The sequence below is a fragment of the Capricornis sumatraensis genome, chromosome 1, assembly GCF_032405125.1.
Source record: "Capricornis sumatraensis isolate serow.1 chromosome 1, serow.2, whole genome shotgun sequence".
In the NCBI taxonomy this organism is placed as follows: domain Eukaryota; kingdom Metazoa; phylum Chordata; class Mammalia; order Artiodactyla; family Bovidae; genus Capricornis; species Capricornis sumatraensis.
Window position 1 is genome coordinate 7,524,900 of NC_091069.1, and position 18,178 is coordinate 7,543,077.

General features: G+C 52.0%; 1 protein-coding gene across 3 annotated transcripts; it reads right to left on the reverse strand.

The window, feature by feature from the left end:
- Positions 1-1,631: 1,631 nt before the first annotated feature.
- PHYHD1 (phytanoyl-CoA dioxygenase domain containing 1) lies at positions 1,632-15,564 on the reverse strand. 3 transcript variants are annotated; one of them, XM_068972587.1, is made up of 11 exons: positions 15,498-15,564; positions 10,356-10,514; positions 6,361-6,436; positions 6,177-6,224; positions 5,852-5,907; positions 5,704-5,766; positions 4,807-4,828; positions 3,487-3,615; positions 3,040-3,156; positions 2,092-2,218; positions 1,632-1,986 (listed from the first exon to the last, which is right to left on the reverse strand). In XM_068972587.1, exons 1-11 carry the CDS (start codon positions 15,528-15,530, stop codon positions 1,941-1,943), a joined length of 876 nt encoding a protein of 291 aa, XP_068828688.1. In that variant the 5' UTR covers positions 15,531-15,564; the 3' UTR covers positions 1,632-1,940. The 3 variants fall into 3 exon arrangements, with proteins under 3 accessions (XP_068828688.1, XP_068828706.1, XP_068828696.1); XM_068972605.1 differs by lacking the exon at positions 5,704-5,766; XM_068972595.1 differs by lacking the exon at positions 4,807-4,828 and having other exon boundaries at positions 3,487-3,577.
- Positions 15,565-18,178: the final 2,614 nt, after the last annotated feature.

Sequence of the window (18,178 nt, forward strand, 5' to 3'; positions counted from 1 at the left end):
GGCATCTGTTTCTTGCACCCCTGGAAGGGCTGGAGGAAGAGGATCGGGTCCTGGATTGACTCCGTTTGAGCCAACCCCACCCTGCCTCAAGGCCTCTGCTGCCCGACTGAGTGGTGCTGATGATGGACAAGCTGGACAGCACAGTGTCCTTGTCCAAGTCCCTCCTGAGACCTCTTTGCCCTCCTGTTATGTCCACACCTGTGTGGGTCTCTTCTCTGAGCGAGCAGTTAGAGCCAAGGGGGCTGTTGAAGCTTGAGTGTTCAGACTCGCTCTGCTGGGGAAGCCAGGGGTAGGCATGCTCCAGCCTCGCTCTCTGAGGACGGAGTCCAAGCTGCGTGGTTCCCCACTGTATCCCCCAGTGCCAGCACAGCCTGGCAGGTGGCCAGAACTCAGCAGACCTTCATTGAGTGGATGAACATTTCCAATCAGTGAGAAGATAGCAGGTTTCTCAAAGGTTCTGCCCACTTCTCACCAGCCTAGCAGGGAGGGACCTAGCAGGAAGAGGTGAGAACTCTGCCCCACCAAGGCTGGAAGCAAGCAGCCCGGCGCTGGGAGCTTGTGCTTCTGCCTGGGCGTCACCAGCAGGCCCTTTTCAGAGGAGGGTATTGAGACATTCCTCTGGCCTCAAAGAAGTGTTAACAAGCCCTTCCCTTTGCTCAGACTGCCGCTACTGCTTGGCTGAAGGAGGCAGCACCATGTTAGGGTGCAGAGTAGATGAGTGCTGGCTTTGACCCCTGACTCCCCAGGTGGCCTTGGTTTGTCCACATATACAGCAGGGGTCGGATCAAGGTCATAGAACCTTAAGGCCTCTGAGACCAGGCAGATTACACAGTGAGAGAGGGCGGGGAAGGGAAGAGAAGGGCACACGGGCCTGTAAGGACCAGCTCCAGCCAGCGGTCACCTAGGCTGGACCACAGGCCCAGACTCTCGAGACAGGCTATTGACGGGCTCATTCAAGGCAGCTTAGAATCATGGATCGTTACGTGAAATCTCAGCTTTAAAAAGTTGTGGGTTGGTTTGTTTGCTTTAATGCTGAGGCCCAGACAGAGCTCTTCTGCGTTGTGAAATCGGCTAATGGCCCCCAGTTGGCAACCACTGGACCAGATCCCAGCCAAGCAGGTTTGGGGTTTGGTAATTGTTCCTGCAGATCTGGGTGCCTGTCGAGCATGCCCAAGAAGAGGGACCTGTGGAGGCCCTAGTCCAGCCCCTTGGTGGGCCCAGAGAGCCGGGCCTGGCCTGAGCTGGAAAGCGACCAGAATCTTTAAGACTGGATTGCAGGCTCCAGTCCTCTTTTCCCCCAAGAGGAGAACTGGGAGCGTAGAGGTCAGAGCACAGGCCCTGCATCCAGCTGACCTCGCCGAACACCTGAATGGCTGTGAGACTTAGATCACTTAACCTTCCTGCATGTCAGCTTCTCTACACAGCGCCTGCCTGAAAGGGGTGAGGATTCAGTGAGTAAGCACAGAAACTCCTGGCGCCACGAATGCCCACTGAATGTCACGTACTGTTACCCACATCACATGCACCTCACCAGGCTGGACCACATGGGATGCCTCTTACCAGGGCTCTCGTGTTGAGAGCAAGGCGGCCTGGGAAAGGAGGATCAAGATGCTGCATTCGGAAGTCGTGTTTATTCAGTGTCTCCCACCATACTAACCAAGACTTCGATCGAGAGGGGAGAAGACAGAAGCTGGTAGAGAAGCAGCAAGAACCCTTTTCATGGCTGTGAGGCTGCCTCTCGGCGCAGGTTGTGTTGGGGTAGGGAAAAGCAGAGCGAGGCACCACCTCGTGCCTGCCTGTCTGCAGAGACACCAGCATGAGGAAAACCCTGGAGGAGAGACGTGGCTTCCCTGTTGAGGCCAGGCGGTCGGGCAAGGCGCTGGCATTGGTGGCCCGCAGCTTCACCCGAGAGCGGACGTGTCCCGGCCCTGAGAGGGCCTTTAGGTGTACAGTGGGGGAAAGGGCAGCTCAGGGGTCGGCTGGAGCCTGCAGAGGATGAGGGGGAAGACGTTGGGCTAGAGCACTGTCCAGAGCCTCCAGGACAGGCCTGCTCAGGAGCTGTCTGGGGCACACAACAGCCCTGCCACCTACCAGTTATCTGGGCTCCAGACGGTGCCAGCGGCCTCCATGAGGTGGAAAGTGTAGGCGTGGCGCGAGCGGTCAGAGAAATTCCGCTCGCTCTTGTGCACTACTTCTCCATGGATCAGGATGAGGGCCCCTGGCAGGGACACAGCAGGTCAGGAGAGCACTCGGGGCAGGAAGGGACATGGTGGGCAATCCCCTCCCTCCAAGCGGTGGTGTGGCTTCTTTGTCCCCATCCTCATCCCAGGAACCTCAGGGGCCTGGAGTCTGCCCCAGTTTGCAGGCTGTGCGGTTGGACGTGGGTTGCCCCAGGATCAAGTCTTTGCACCGTGGCCCGCGCCCTCGCAAGCCTCGGCAGTGGCATTGCCTTCTGCGCCATTTCCAGAACCAGGCAGAAGCCCAGCTGGGGCCTCACCCGGGAACACAGCTTTGGAACTCGGTTTCCCTTTACTGAAAGAAAGAGTGTGGGGCTTCCCTGGTGGTCCTGTGGTTAAGAAGCCGCCTTCCCATTCAGGAGATGCAAGTTCGATCCCTGGCTGGGGAACTAAGACTTCTGCATGCCACGAGGCAGCTGCCTGCATGCGCAACTCCTGAGCACACACGTCACAACTAATACCCAATGCAACCAAATAAATACTAATGTAAAAATCAAAAGGAAGTGTGTGCTGACAGCCAGGATTTCTGAGCACTTTTGCACCATCTCACACACAACATCTCACTGGCTTCCCCACTTATGTTTGGGGAAACAGGCTCAGAGGGTTTCAGTCATTTGCTCTGAGACAGTCTGCAAGTAGCAGCAATTAGATTCCAGCCCAGCCTGGGGGACCCTGGTGTCAGTCACGCAGTGCCCGCCCGACCTTCCCTCCTGCTGTGACTCCCCGGCCCCCAGGTCAGAGCAGGCACAGACCCCCTGGGCATCACCTCCAGGCCCTGCTCCCTGCCCTCTGCACCCCCTACCTCTCAGCACTGGTGTGGGCACAAAGAGGCTGTTATCCCGGGTTGGCTCCGACCCGAGGAAGCTGGTGCCAGGTGCCAAGCCAGCAGGGGCCCGGACCATCCTTCTCGACACTCCACCTGCAGGCCAAAGTGGGGCCTTCAGCCTCTCTTTTTTTCCAGGTCCTTCTCCCATGGGGGCGGGGGGCTTCCCAGATGGCTTAGTGGAAAAGAACCTGCCTGCTAATGCAGGAGATTCAGGAGACATGGGTTCAATCCCTGGGTTAGGAAGATCTCCTGGAGTAGGAAATGGCAACCTGCTCCAGTATTCTTGCCTAAAAAATCCCATGGATAGAGGAGCCTGGTGGGCTACAGTCCATGGCGTCGCAAAGAGTCCAACACGATCGAGCACGCACGTGTACACTCATGGAGGGTGAGCACAAGTGAGCAGGGAGAGGGAGGTGGCCTCACCTGTGTGGGAGCCAGGGATAAACCAGAGGCAGCCATTCTCCAGCATGGCGTCTTCCAGAGCGATCCACAGGCCCAGCACCCGGCCCAGGGGCTCCGTATACAGGAAGGAGGCGTCCTGGTGAGGGGTGACTGCAGCAGGCCCACCTGAGCGTGAGAAGCCCCACCCCGCCTCACCTGGGCCCCAATTCTACTCACTCCTTGGTCCTCCCAGGAGCAGTTAGAATCTCCCCACTTCCTGGACTGGAGACTCTGGGCAAGAGAGATCCCCTCTCAAAACTTCAATTTCCTAAACCATAGAGCAGTCCCTATGATAACCTAACTGCGAGGCTGCTGAAGAATCCCATGAGGCAATATATGCTCAACATTGTAACTGCAGCCTAGAAAGCAGTGGCTATTGTTTCGTTGCAGCAGGTAACTCAAGCCACTGTCCTTAGGCAGGAAGGGCACCTTGGCCACCAGATGGCCCAGTGTAAGCCCCCAGGGGCTGAAGACTGAGAAGTTGGGTGCAAAGCAAGGGACAGACACAGAATCCCCCTTGTAAACACCCCCTGCATGATGCTGGGGCCCAGGCCACCAAGAAGGACCACTCAACAGAGGAACTGAATCTATAATAACAAAAGTGGGTGCTAGGCCTTTCCCAAGGAACTGTGTGCTTTCTGAACACCAAACTTTAAGAGAGACTTTGACAATCCAGTGTCTAAACAAAGGTGTCCTAATGGTGGGCCCCCCAAAACACTGGGAGGAGGAAAGGCTGAAGGAGCTGGGGGTGCCGGATTAAGAGACAACAAAGACGGCTCAGGGAGAGGATGGTCACCCCCCTTCGGGAGACTGTCCTTGGGCTTGGTGGAGAGGAAGGGGCCTTACAGAGGAAGGACTTGGGCTTGTGCAGGAAGGGAAGAGCTGCCTGCATGGGGAGTGAGCCCTCTGTCACTGGAGGTATGCGAGAGAAGGGGATCATCGCCCATGAGGGAGGCGGGAAAGGGCAACTGTGATTCCAGCAGGTGTGTAATCAGATCAGCAATTTCTATGCTGAATCAGCCCTCCAGGGAACTTGGTAAAATACAGATTCCCAGGCCCTTGGTTCCCTCAAGATCTCAGAGAATGGGGCCCAGGAATGTGCATTTTTAACCCACAAGCGGGTTGCTACCAGGTTTGGGAACCACTGTGTCAAGGACTCCGGGACCACCCCCCCCACCCCACCCCACCAGTTCCCTCTGGAAACAGCAGAGGAGGCTGGTCCCTCTGGGGCCCTGACAATGATTGATGTCCCAGATCTCCCACCAGGACCTTTGCCAGGGCCCCAGCCTGCTCTTGGCTCACCTTCACCTCCAAAGTGAGGTTGCTGCAAGAAAGGGGAGGGGCCAGGTGAGAGCAGGGAGGGGGTGGGGGGGCGCTGCTCTGAGTCATCTCAGTGGGATGCTCCTGCCCCTGCCACAGGTGTTTATCTCCCAGGCTTCCCCATCGGCACCCAGCACCTACTGTGCCAGCCCAGGAGGGCTGCAGAGAGAAAAACAACCCTGCCTGGCAGGGAGCTCCCAGTCTGAACACACCTTCAGACACCTTCAAACTTCTCTGGGAAGAGAAGACTCACATGCCTAACAAGAACACAAGGCAGGGGACTTCCCCGGTGGTCAGGTGGTTAAGAATCCACCTTTCAATGCAGAGGATGTGGGTTTGATCCCTGGTCGGGGAACTAAGATTCCACAGGCCACAGAGCAGCTAAGCCCATGCACTGCACCTACTGAGCCCATGTGCCACAGCAAAGACTTGACGCAACCAAACATAAAATTAGTTGTTTGTTTTTAAAGACACAAGGCAGAAGTGAGGGGCAGTGGGAGAAACTGGGGCCCAGACCAGCAGTTAAGCCTCTAGGCTTCAGGGTCAGAGATGGGTCCTCTCTTCCCAAGGGAGTTGGAAGGCTTCTTGGAGGAGGTGGTGCAAGGCTGGGCCTTGAAAACTGAGAGCAAGGCATTTCAATAGCCAACAAAAGGAGGAGGCAGCCCTTGGGCCCCCTTCCCTTCTGCTGCTAAATTGTAACTGAGAGCCAAGGGAATGCCAGGCATCCTAACCAGGGGAGACCAATTTTCATGTTCCCTTGCCCACTGAGTCGTAATTCTTTAGGGAGACAGCTTGTGGCCCTTGAAGGAGGGGCTGGTTTAAGCACTGTGCCCATTTTATAGAGGATAAACTGAGGCCTGGGGAGGCTGGGGTGCTCACCTTAAAGATATACATGCTCTGCACCACCACAGGCATCCGGAGGCCCAGACTTCTGGCCAAAGCCTGGAAGGGGGCAGAGGTCACACAGCCAGCCTGCCCACACTCACATCTGGCCTACCTGCCCGCCCTCGCCGACACCCCTGCTCACCTGCACCTTGGGGGAGTGTGTGGCACGCCTGAAGACTGGGTCATGGGCATGCAGGGCTGCGGGACAAAGGTGAGATGAAGAGCCAGTCCCCGGCCCCCTCCCGGGCCTCGGCCTGCACACCCAGGGTCAGGCTTCACTTTGATGTGCTTCACTAGTTTCCGTACATTAAGCTTTCCGCTTGTTTACAACGAAGGAATGGAGGGCAGGGCCCAAGGAGGAGCCTGAACCCAGAAATGCTATCTTTTGGGCTGCTAACTTACTGTGTGCTTTGAGGGAAGGCCCCCCCAACTCTTCAGACCTTAGGTTCACCCAAGATCCTGCTTACCATGGCCAATTTTGTTGATGGATTTCTCCGGTGGAACCAGGAAATTTCCTGTGGCACAAAGAACAGGTCAAGGCAGAAGAACTAGAGTCCAGCTACCCGCAGACAGCTGGCCTCAGTGCACCAACCCCCCAGCCCCAGGGGGCAGACACCCAAGTCTAGCCAGTGTAGGGCCCCAGTTCCAAACCTTGTTTGTCAAAGACGCCTTTCTCAAAGAAGAATCGAATCTTGTCACCACTGCTTAAGAAATAGTCTGTGCTGCCCTGTGGAGAGGGGACATCAGAGGGACTGAGAGAGCATCTCGGGGTCACAGGTGGGCCTGGCAGAGAGGGAAGAGGATTCAGAGGCCCCCCCCACCCTGCACCCAGCACAGAGCTGCAGACTCCACTGATGCTTCTCAGACTTGCTCAATGCAACACAGATGGTAAACTGCAAACCCGAGGGCCTGACAGAACAGTCTGAAGCTACAAGCATGGAAATTTTTGGAAACCTCTTTTTTTTTAATTAATTAATTTATGTTTTTGTCTGCACCAGGTCTTAATTGTGACACACGGGATCTTTTTTCTAGTCGTGGTATGTGGGCTCTTAGTTGCGGAATGTGGGATCCTAGTTCCTTGATCAGGGATGGAACCTGGGCCCCCTGCATTGGGAGCATAGAATCTTACCCCTGGACCATCAGGAAGTCGCCCTGGGAACCTCTTAATAAATCACATGACTCATACCCGATAATGGCATGATCAAAGAGGCCTGGTTCCCAGGGAGCTTTGGGCCACTTGGGAAACCCTGGAGCTAGAATACTGGGGTTCAAATCCCAGCTCTGCCACTGACGGGCTGTGACCACAACCACATTACTGAACCTCTCTGGGTTTGGTTTCCTCATAAAATACACAGGCTATTAAAGCCACCTATCTCATAAGGTGTTGTAGGGAGCCTGTGGTTTAGTTGGTGACTGAACAACATATGGAAATCACTAGGACAGTTGCTTGAAATGTGGTGTCATGTGAATATCTGCCACTCATTATTACTGGGCTTCCAGGGGCTGCAGTGGTAAGGAATTCACCTGCCAATGCAGGAGGTATGGGTTCAATGCCTGAGTGGGGAAAGATCTCCTGGAGAAGGAAATGGCAGCCCACTCCAGTGTTCTTGCCTGGGAAATCCCATGGACAGAGGAGCCTGGCGGGCTACAGTTCATGGCGCCACAAAGAGTTGGACATGACTGAGCACGTACATGTGCACACACACGTGTACACACAGACACACAAGGCTCCAGAACAGTCCTTGGAATGTGGTGTCATGCGAATATCTGCCCTTATTATTATAGAAAACACTCAGTGAGGGCATGGCTAAGTGCTCTCTAAATATAAGCTATTACTAATCTTTTTCTTAATAACTTCGCCTTGTTAGTTTTAATATCACATTTCAAATTTCTTAGCATCATATGAAAATGATGCTCTGGGAGGATGTCCCATGTTTTCTTGTGGCTTTGGTCACACATGATCACCATACCATATATACATGAACAGACTCAATGAAAAGTAAAAGTGAAAGTGTAAGTCGCTCAGTCGTGTCCAACTCTTTGCAACCCCATGGACTGTAGTCTGCCAGGCTCCTCTGCCCATGGGATTCTCCAGGCAAGAATACGGGAGTGGGTTGCCATTCCCTTCTCCAGGGGATCTTCCTGACCCAGGGATCGAACCCCAGTCTCCCGCATCGCGGGCAGATTCTTTAACGTCTGAGCCACCAGGCAAGCCCATGCACGATACACACGTATACATAATCTTCCTTCCAAGTAGGGGCATTGGTGTCACTCAATTGTGCCTATGTCACCATGGAAAGAAGACTATATATACACAACACACACACGTATAATCTTCCTCCCCGCGTGGTGCCTTAAGGACAGTTGAGTGATGCCCCTACCTGGGTTCCCAGGTGGCAGAGCCCCACCTCGTCCTCACCTGAACACATCTGCTCTCACAGGTGCCTGCCTGGCTCAGCTCAGTGACTCATCGCGGTTCTTTGAAAACTTTCAGCTTCCCACTGAAAACTGAAAGGTTTTTTCTGACATTCTCAGCTCCTCTGTACTAGGATCAGAGTGAGGGAAACAAGTCTGAGAAGCATCCTTTTAGTTCAGTTCAGTCACTCAGTCATGTCCGACTCTTTGCCACTGCATGAACCGCAGCACGCCAGGCCTCCCTGTCCATCACCAACTCCAGGAATCCACCCAAACCCATGTCCATTGAGTTGGTGACGCCGTCCAATCATCTCATCCTCTGTCGTCCCTTTTTCCTCCTGCCCTCAATCTTATAACGGATAATAATATTAAAGACAATGATGCTACATGCGTGTCAAAGATGTTACTAAACTCAGGAATTCACAAAGGAACCAGCTACATGTTCAAAGGAGAATTTCAAGAACCACACAAATATAGGCAATGAGAAACGCTGAAATGAATTTAGAGATCAATGCAAAACTGATATAGCCACGGGGACAATCAATAATTGCATCCTGCCAGACCCAGTTCATGCCCATTTCTATGGACAAGTATCATTGAGTTATCACAAAACTTGCAGGATTGTCAACTTAAAAAATAATGAAAAGTGCAGGTAAAGAAGAGCTGAACAGGACACCTGCCGATCTTTTTTAAACATCCATTTCAAAGTCTTTCACAGTATCAGTAGTGAATATTGAGGATATGCTGGATGCCAGTACAGCGAAATGAAACCTACTGTTGGGAGCAAAGCTGTCATCCTATAAACCCCCTTTCCTTCTAAAGTCCCCATTTTCTGCGTAGTAAGCCTTCCAGTCATTGTGATTCCCTTTATGCCCACCAGATGGCAGAAGCTCATTGCCATGAGTAAGAGTGAGCCCCCATTACTGAGCCTGGACCACAATTTGTTTTGTGGTTGTTAATATATTTATTATATGCAGAGTACATCATGGGAAACGCTGGGCTGGAGGAAGCACAACTTGGAATCAAGATTGCCAGTAGAAATATCAATAACCTCAGATATGCAGATAACATCACCCTTATGGCAGAAAATGAAGAAGAACTAAAGAGCCTCTTGATGAAAGTGAAAGAGGAGAGTGAAAAAGTTGGCTTAAAGCTCAACATTCTGAAAACGAAGATCATGGCATCCGGTCCCATCACTTCATGGCAAATAGATGGGGGAAACAGTGGAAACAGTGGCTGAGTTTATTTTTCTGGGCTCCAAAATCACTGCAGATGGTGATCACAACCATGAAATTAAAAAACGCTTACTCCTTGGAAGGAAAGTTATGACCAACCTGGACAGCATATTAAAAAGCAGACATTACTTTCCCAACAAAGGTCCGTCTAGTCAAGGCTGTGTTTTTTCCGGTGGTCATGTATGGATGTGAGAGTTGGACTATGAAGAAAGCTGAGCGCCGAAGAATTGATGCTTTTGAAGTGTGGTGTTGGAGAAGACTCTTGAGAGTCCCTTGGACTGCAAGGAGATCCAACCAGTCCCTCCTAAAGGAGATCAGTCCTGGGTTTTCATTGGAAGGACTGATGTTGAAGTTGAAACTCCAATATTTTGGCCACCTGATGCAAAGAGCTGACTCATTGGAAAAGACCCTGATGCTGGGAAAGATTGAGGGCAGGAGGAGAAGGGGACGACAGAGGATGAGATGGTTGGATGGCATCACCGACTCAATGGACATGGGTTTAGGTGGACTCCAGAAGTTGGTGATGGACAGGGAGGCCTGGCATGCTGCGGTTCATGGAGTCGCAAAGAGTTGGACACGACTGAGCAACTGAACTGAACTGAACTATTAGTGATTAACTGTGTAGTTTGGGGCATGTGAACTGAACTTCAATTATCCTTAATTTATCTGTAAAATGGGGGCAATAATGTTGACTTTATAAATTCATAGTAGGGAGTGAAGGAAATAGGCAAAGAAGACACAGTCTGGTGCCTTGAGAAAGTTCAAGGCCTGACTCAGTGTCAGAATGAGCTGATGGGGGGACTCCCCTGGTGGCTCGTGGTTAAGAGTCTGAGCTTCCACTTCAGGGGGTACAGGTTCTGTCCCTGGTTGGGGAACTAAGAGCTGAGCAGTGCTGCAAGGCCAAAAAACTGAACCCATGGGCCTTGGGACCTGATGTTTTAGGCTTCACCACCCAACAGAGACCATGTCCCAGCCCCACCTGCTCCAGGCACCTACCTGGGCTCGCAGCTGCTCCTCCTCCTGGGTAGAAAATTCCGTGTGACTGTGGAGAGGGACATCCATCTCGGCCACGATCTCACCAATCCTCTGCTGCATGACCTCACACTCGTCTGCAGATAAGAACCCTTCCAGCACCAGGAATCCATCCTCCTGAAACTGCAGGCAGACAGGCAGGAGACTCAGGCTTCCCCCTATTCTCAAACGCTCTTCATGAGGACTGATCTGACCCCTCCCCAAACCAGAAGCTGTCTGAAGGCAGGACCTAGCGACCTGTTCGTAGCTCTGCCCCCCTCCCTGGCCATGGTGCCTATGTCCAGTGAAGGGCAGTGAGTGTTGGCTGCTTGAATGAAGGGGAGTGGAAGCAGAGATGTCCCCACTGTAACCCTCCAGTGGGCTTGAGTCACATGGGGATACAACCTCATTCATTTATCCAACCAACATTGACTGTACATCTACCGTGCACCAGACATGGCTTTAGGAGCTGGAGATTCAGTCATCAACAAGCCATCCATGATGCCTGCCTCCCAGACCTGGTCTAGGAAAGGAGATAGACATCCAACAAACCAGTATACAGGGGAATCTGTGACACAAAGTATGCTTTATCTCCCTGGAATATAACACAGGTGATAGAAAAATATTTACTGACATGGGAATGTGTTCTAGATATATTGTGAGATTAGAAAAAGAAGTCATGGGAGTTCCCTGGTGGTTCAGCAGCTAAGACTCCCCGCTGCTCCCAATGCTGGGGGAACTAGATCCCACATGCCAGGACTAAGTGTTGATAGGCTACAAATGAAGATCCCATATACCGAAAAGAAGATAAAAGATCCCGAGTGCTTCGACTAAAGCCCAGCCCAGCTAAATAAATAAATGTACTGAAGAGCCGACTCACTGGAAAAGATCTTGATGCTGGGAAAGACTGAGGGCAGGAGAAGTGGGTGACAGAGGATGAGGTGGTTGGATGGCATCAGTGACGCAATGCACATGAGTTTGAGCAACTCTGGGAGATAGTGAAGGACAGGGCAGCACGGTATGCTGCAATCCATGAGGCTGCAAAGAGTTGGACATGACTAAGTGACTGGACAAGAACAAAAAAAAGAGCCAAATACAAATTAGTATTCTAATTTGCAAGAACTTGGGCAAATGCTGTCTAGTGGGGTCCCACCTGTCCCTCCACAGAGGGCTGTGTGAAGGCCCAGGGGACAGAAGGAGTTCAAGGTCCCAGTACTGTGCCTGGCACATAGTAGTAGCTTGGGGAAACATGTTGAATGGGCAGTTCTACCATCTGTAAGAATACACGGAAGAACTATCCAAAAAAGTTCTTAATGGCCCAGATAATCACGATGGTGTGGTCATGTACCTAGAGCCAGACATTCTGGAATGCAAAGTCAAGTGGGCCTTGACTACTTTGCATGTAGCAAGCATTACATGAACAAAGCTAGTGGAGGTGATGGAATTCCAGTTGAGCTATTTCAAATTCTAAAAGATGATGCTGTGAAAGTGCTGCACTCAATATGCCAGCAAATTTGGAAAACGCAGCAATAGCCACAGGACTGGAAAAGGTCAGTTTTCGTTCCAATCCCAAAGAAAGGCAATACCTAGGAATGTTCAAACTACCATACAATTGTGCTCATTTCACATGCTAGAAAGGTAATGCTCAGAATTCTTCAAGCTAGACTTCAGTAGTCTACGAACCGAGAACTTCCAGATGTATAAACTGGATTTAGAAAAGGCAGAGGAACCAGAAATCAAATGGCCAAAATCTGTTGGATCATAGAAAAAGCAAAGGAATTCCAGAGAAACATCTACTTCTGCTTCATTGACCACACTAAAGCCTTTGACTGTGTTGATGACAACAAACTGTGGAAAACTCTTAAAGAGATGGGGATACCAGACCACCTTACCTGCCGCCTGAAAAATCTGTATGCAGGTCAAGAAGCAACAGTTAGAACTGGACATGGAACAACAGACTGGTTCCAAATTGGGAAAGGAGTATGTCAAAGCTATATATTGTCACTCTGCTTATTTAACTTATATAAAGAATCAGTTCAGTTCAGTTCAGTCACTCAGTTGTGTCCAACTCTTTGCAACCCCATGAACGGCAGTACACCAGGCCTCCCTATCCATCACCAACACCTGGAGTCCACCCAAAACCATGTCCATTGAGTCGGTGATGCCATCCAACCATCTCATCCTCTGTTGTCCCCTTCTCCTCCTGCCCTCAATCTTTCCCAGCATCAGGGTCTTTTCCAATGAGTCAGCTCTTTGCATCAGGTGGCCAAAATATTGGAGTTTCAACTTCAACATCAGTCCTTCCAGTGAAAACCCAGGACTGATCTCCTTTAGGAGGGACTGGTTGGATCTCCTTGCAGTCCAAGGGACTCTCAAGAGTCTTCTCCAACACCACACTTCAAAAGCATCAATTCTTCGGCGCTCAGCTTTCTTCATAGTCCAACTCTCACATCCATACATGACCACTGGAAAAACTATAGCCTTGACTAAACGGACCTTTGTTGGCAAAGTAATGTCTCTGCTTTTTAATATGCTGTCCAGGTTGGTCATAACTTTCCTTCCAAGGAGTAAGCGTCTTTTAATTTCATGGCTGCAGTCACCATCTGCAGTGATTTTGGAGTCTAGAAAAATAAAGTCAGCCACTGTTTTCCCATCTATTTGCCATGAAGTGATGGGACCGGATGCCATGATCTTCGTTTTCAGAATGTTGAGCTTTAAGCCAACTTTTTCACTCTCCTCTTTCACTTTCATCAAGAGGCTCTTTAGTTCCTCTTCACTTTCTGCCATAAGGGTGGTGTCATCTGCATATCTGAGGTTATTGATATTTCTACTGGCAATCTTGATTCCAAGTTGTGCTTTCTACAGCCCAGTGTTTCTCATGCTGTACTCTGCTTATAAATTAAATAAGTAGGGTGACAATATACAGCCTTGGCGTACTCCTTTTCCTATTTGGAACCAGTTTGTTGTTCCATGTCCAGTTCTAACTGTTGCTTCATCATGTGAAATGCCAAGCTGGATGAATCACAAGCTGGAATCAAGATTTGCTATTCAGTTCCTCAGTCGTGTCAGAGTCTTTGTGATCCCATGGACTGCAGCACACCAAGCTTCCTTGTCCTTCACCATCTCCTGGAGCTTGCCCAAATTCATGTCCATTGCTTCAGTGATGCATGTAACCATCTCCTCTTCTGTCGTCCCTTTCTTCTCCTGCTTTTAATCTTTCCCAGCATCAGGGTCTTTTCTAATGAGTCAGCTGATTACCATGAGAAATATCAACAACCTCAGATATGCAGATGATACCACTCTAACGGCAGAAAGTGAAGAGGAATTAAAGAGCTTCTTGATGAGGGTGAAAGAAGAGAGTGAAAAACAGGCTTAACCCTCAACATTCAAAAAACTGAGATCAATGGCATCCAGTCAGTCCTATGACTTCTTTGCAAATAGAAGGGGAAAAAGTGGAAACCATGACATATTTTATTTTCTTGGGGTCCAAAATCACTGTGGATGGTGACTGCAACCATGAGATTAAAAGATGTTTGCTCCTTGGAAGAAAAGCAATGACAAACCTAGACAGTATGTTAAAAAGCAGAGACATCACTTTGCAGACAAAGGTCTGTCTAGTCAAATCTACGGTTTTTCCAGTAGTCACGTTTGGATGTAAGAGTTGGACCATAAAGAAGGCTGAGGACCCAAGAATTGATGGTTTCGAATTGTGCTGGAGAAGACTCTTGAGAGTCCCTTGGACAGCAAGGAGATCAAACAATCCTAAAAGAAGTCAAACCAGAATGTTCATTGGAAGGACTGATGCTGAAGCTGAAGCTCCAATCCTTTGGCCACCCAATACAAACAGCTGACTCATTAGAAAAGATCCTGATGCTGGGAAAGATTGAAGGCAGGAGAAGGGAATGACAGAGGATGAGATGGTTGGATGGCATCACCAACTCAATGGACATGAGTTTGAGCAAACTCCAGGATATAGTGAAGAACAGGGAAGCCTGGTGTGCTGCAGTCCTTGGAGTCACAAAGAGTCGTACACAACCTAGTCAGACACAACAATAATTGTGATGGACCTTTGATTTTATTTGGCCCCACAGTGCGGCTTCCGGGGTCTTAATTCCCAGTCCCGGCATCAAACCCTGTGCCCTCCGCAGTGGAAAGGCCAAGTCTTAACGACGGGACCATCGGGGAATTCCCCGGACCTTTCAGCGATTCAAGGGCTGTATACCAACATACTGTCTCAGCGTAGGTAATGTACGCGTGCGCCCTTGCTCAGTCGCTTCAGTCGTGTCCGACTCTTTGCGACCCTATGGACTGTGCGGCTCACCAGGCTCCTCTGTCCATGGGATTCTTCAGGGAAGAATACTGGAGTGGGTTGCCATATCCAAGAAATGTATGGGATGTTTTAATTTTCTTTTTTGAGATTTTCTGTAATTTTTTTTTTTTTTCGTATTTTCCTCTTGCCACCAGGAACAAACCACAAGGGTCAGTTTTTTTTTTTTTTTCAAACGTCTCCGTCGCTCTAATTCCCAAGGCTTAGCTCTTTCCAGGTGGCGCTAATGGTAAAGAACCCTCCTGTCAATGCAGGAGACTTAAGAGATGCAGGTCGGATCCCTGGGTCCGGAAGATCCCCTGGAGGAGGGCATGTCAACCCACTCCAGTATTTTTGCTTGGAGAATCCCATGGACAGAGGAGCCTGGTGGGATACAGTCCGTAGGGTCGCAAAGACTGGGACAAGACTGAAGCGACTTAGCACACAGGCTCGCTGGAACGCCCGCGGCTGGTTCCGCAGCCAAGCGCCTTGGGTGAGGGGTGGGCTCAGCCGGCCCGGCCCAGCCCGCCGCTTCCCAGACCCTCGGCCCCACCCCGACCCCCAGCTCTCAAGACCCTGTGTTTTAGCCTGGTATTGTCACCTACACGTTCCCCCACCACTGCGGGTGCGGTGACCTGGACGGCCCCTGGCTGTGTGTGCAGAAGTTAGGGGTCGTGGCTGTGAACCGACCACTCTGGGCTTCAGTTTCCCGTTCCGAAAAATACAACGGGGCGGGGTCAAGTTTCCTGGACTAGTTCAAGTTTTGAGGGGCCCCTTATATTTATCTGACCGTTGGGGTCTCCCAACCGGCAGGCCCCTACCTTCTGGAGCTGTGAGGGACTCAGGCAGGCCATGATGACCCGGGGCAGGGCGCAAGGGTGGCTGGTGGCTCTGGGTACGGAGGCCAAGGCTGGAGAGGAAAAAGTTCAGGAGGGGAGAGAGGCGGAAGCCTGGGAAGCCCAAGAACGTTTAACCCTTCTCTGCCCAGAGAAAACCAGAATTCTGGCCTCCCGTCCTTCCCTGACCTCACCCAGAGAAAACCCAATGTAGCCCCCAGCCCTTCTCCACACCACCCCCCGTCTCACTTCTGTCCTTTGGTGGGGCCGCCTTGTCTCTGCCCCACATCCTGGAGCCATCCCTTTCCCCACCCCCCAGCTAATCCAGGATTAGCCAGTCCTGATCTCTACAAGGCTTCTATCTGAGCCGTCCCCTTTCAATTTCTTTTCAGAAACCTGCTGTTTACAAGGTGCCTACAAGTTGTGTCCCAGCAGGGTCCCAGCAGGCAAGAGGACACCTGAGTTCCAGTCCAGGGGCTGCCACTGACTGGACCATCCAACCCACGCCTGCCCCTCTGCTGGGCGAGGATCAGACAGTGCCCAGGCCACCAGCTTAGGCGGTGCGGCAGTCCATGGGGTCGCAGAGTTGGACACGACTGAGCCACTGAACTGAACTGAGGCCACCAGTGGCAACGTGGGATGAGATGGAATGCAGGGTGGGTGTTGGGCCAGCAGAGAGGCTCTGAGCGGCTTTGCATTCCAAAGGTGTAAGAGGGCCTGGGGGAGGAGTGTCCACCCCCACCCTTGATCCCCTGAGACTCTCTAGGTCCTGAGAGGATTATAGATCTGTCTGCAGCTCTAAGGAAAGTAAGGGGGATCTAATGGCGTGGGGTGGGGGCTGGGCCTCAGAATGAGGGCGAAGGAAGCCAGGCTCCCTGTTCCCCACCCCCAGGCCCGAGAAGTTGGTGTCTAAGGCTGGCGGTCAGCACACCCACCCTTCCAGCCAGCCCTGCTCAGCAGCTGACAGGGCCATTCTGCAAACTGGCTGCTGCTTCTGAAAACCGGCCACTGGCCTTCCCCGAAGTGACACTTTCTCAATGGCAAAGGGACACAGTGTCTTGGGAGTGAGCGTGGGGACACAGCTCAGCCCCTGGGGGCCTTGGCCCTGAGTCAAGCACTGCTTTCTGGGCCACCACACTGGAACTAGCTGCCTGGGCCCTGCTTCCCCAGAGCAGAGAGCTGGGGGAGGGGCGACCCCCTCCCCACAGGCTTCCGGGGCCAAGAGGGTATGAGGGACCCCGGGGACAGGCTGGTGAGGAAGACACGTGAGAGAACCCTTTGGGGAAACACAGCCAAGACTCAGCTCCCTCGCAGCAGGGAGTGATCCCAGCTGCCCCTTCCCAGCTGGTCGCCCCACAGATCGAGAGAGACGCCCGCCGCAGTGTGTCAGGAACACAGCGAGGGTCTCCTTGTAGTGCTGGGCCAGCAACTCTTGGGGAAGCCCCCTGCACACATACCAGCAGCCTGACCAGGTTGCTGCTCGTGCCTCTGGCCTTACTTTCCCATCCGCAGGTTTGGGGGCAGGAGTACCTCCTGGACGCTTGGCAAGTGTCACAAACTGTTCGTTAGCAGGAACTGTTCTGGGTGGAATGTGAAGGTATTTTTAATTAATTTTTTGAACGTCCTCAAGTTTTCAAAATTGCTGTTATAATCAGAGAAAAGGCCACCAGTGTGGTTTTAAGTTGGAGCAAAGAGCCCTGGGTTGGGGGAAGGGGTGGGGCTGGGCCTCCCTGTGATTTGTCCACTCATTCAGCTCAGGCTTTGGGAAGTGGGTGAGTGGTGTTTCCACATGGCTGTTTTTTTCCAAAAGCTAACCAGCTCCAGATCGGAGGCTGGGCCACCCCAGGGCTGAGGTGGGGGCACTGTGGGAGACGTACCAGACCTGACAGGTGAGGGAGACCTCCACTCCTGAGATACAGGAGAGTGTGGCAGGGAGGGCAACAGCCTGCCAAAAATCCCACGACAGAGGCAGAAAGGAAAACTCCTGACTCACTCCCGAGGTCACCTGGGCGGGGGTCAAAGTCCACGTAAGGAGGAAAGACACTGGCAAGTTCCCGAGGAGTTGCCCAAGCAACAGCTAAGGCCTTATTGTTAAGGCCAAGGTCAGACACAATGGCCCTTTTTCTTCACCAAAAGACCCCTGCCCCGGGGCCCACGTTGGCACAGCAGGAGCGTCACTGGTCCATGAGGAAGACAGATGATTGATTGATTACCAGGAACCAGGCCCACTGCTGGAGCGGAGCACCTACGAGCAAAAGCTAAGGAAGCCCCAGAACCGTCCTGTGAGGTTTCCAACCCCATCCTAACTGTATAAATGAGGGGACCGAGGATCACATCAGGTAAAGGGCAGAGCTAGGATCTGAGAGCAACTCTGCCCATCCCCCAAGCTTCTGCCCTTGACCCCAGGGCGTGCCTTCAGCACATCCAGCCCAAAGGGGCTGTGAGCTGGGTCAGGACTGCCTCTGCAGAGCCCTGGAGACTGGCTGCTGGAATTATAAGGACCCGAAGAGAACAGCGTAGATGTGCCCAATGCACAGATGGGGACGTGGAGGGCTCGGGAGGGAAGGGCCTGCCCAGCTTCACGTGGGGAATGACTGAGCTGGGACAAGGACCCGAGACTCCTGGCTCCCACTCCAGTCCTCCTTTCCCTCCCACCAAAGCTCACG

Bases quoted from the DNA above. Each gene is read 5' to 3' on its own strand.
- PHYHD1 (XM_068972587.1), bottom strand. From the start codon at position 15,530: ATGGCCTGCCTGAGTCCCTCACAGCTCCAGAAG. The intron at 4,829-5,703 runs GTGAGCACCCCA...CCTTTCTTGCAG, and splicing joins AGAGCATGTATATCTTTAAG to CAACCTCACTTTGGAGGTGA. The intron at 3,616-4,806 runs GTGAGCCAAGAG...GGCCTGCTGCAG, and splicing joins ACCTCACTTTGGAGGTGAAG to TCACCCCTCACCAGGACGCC.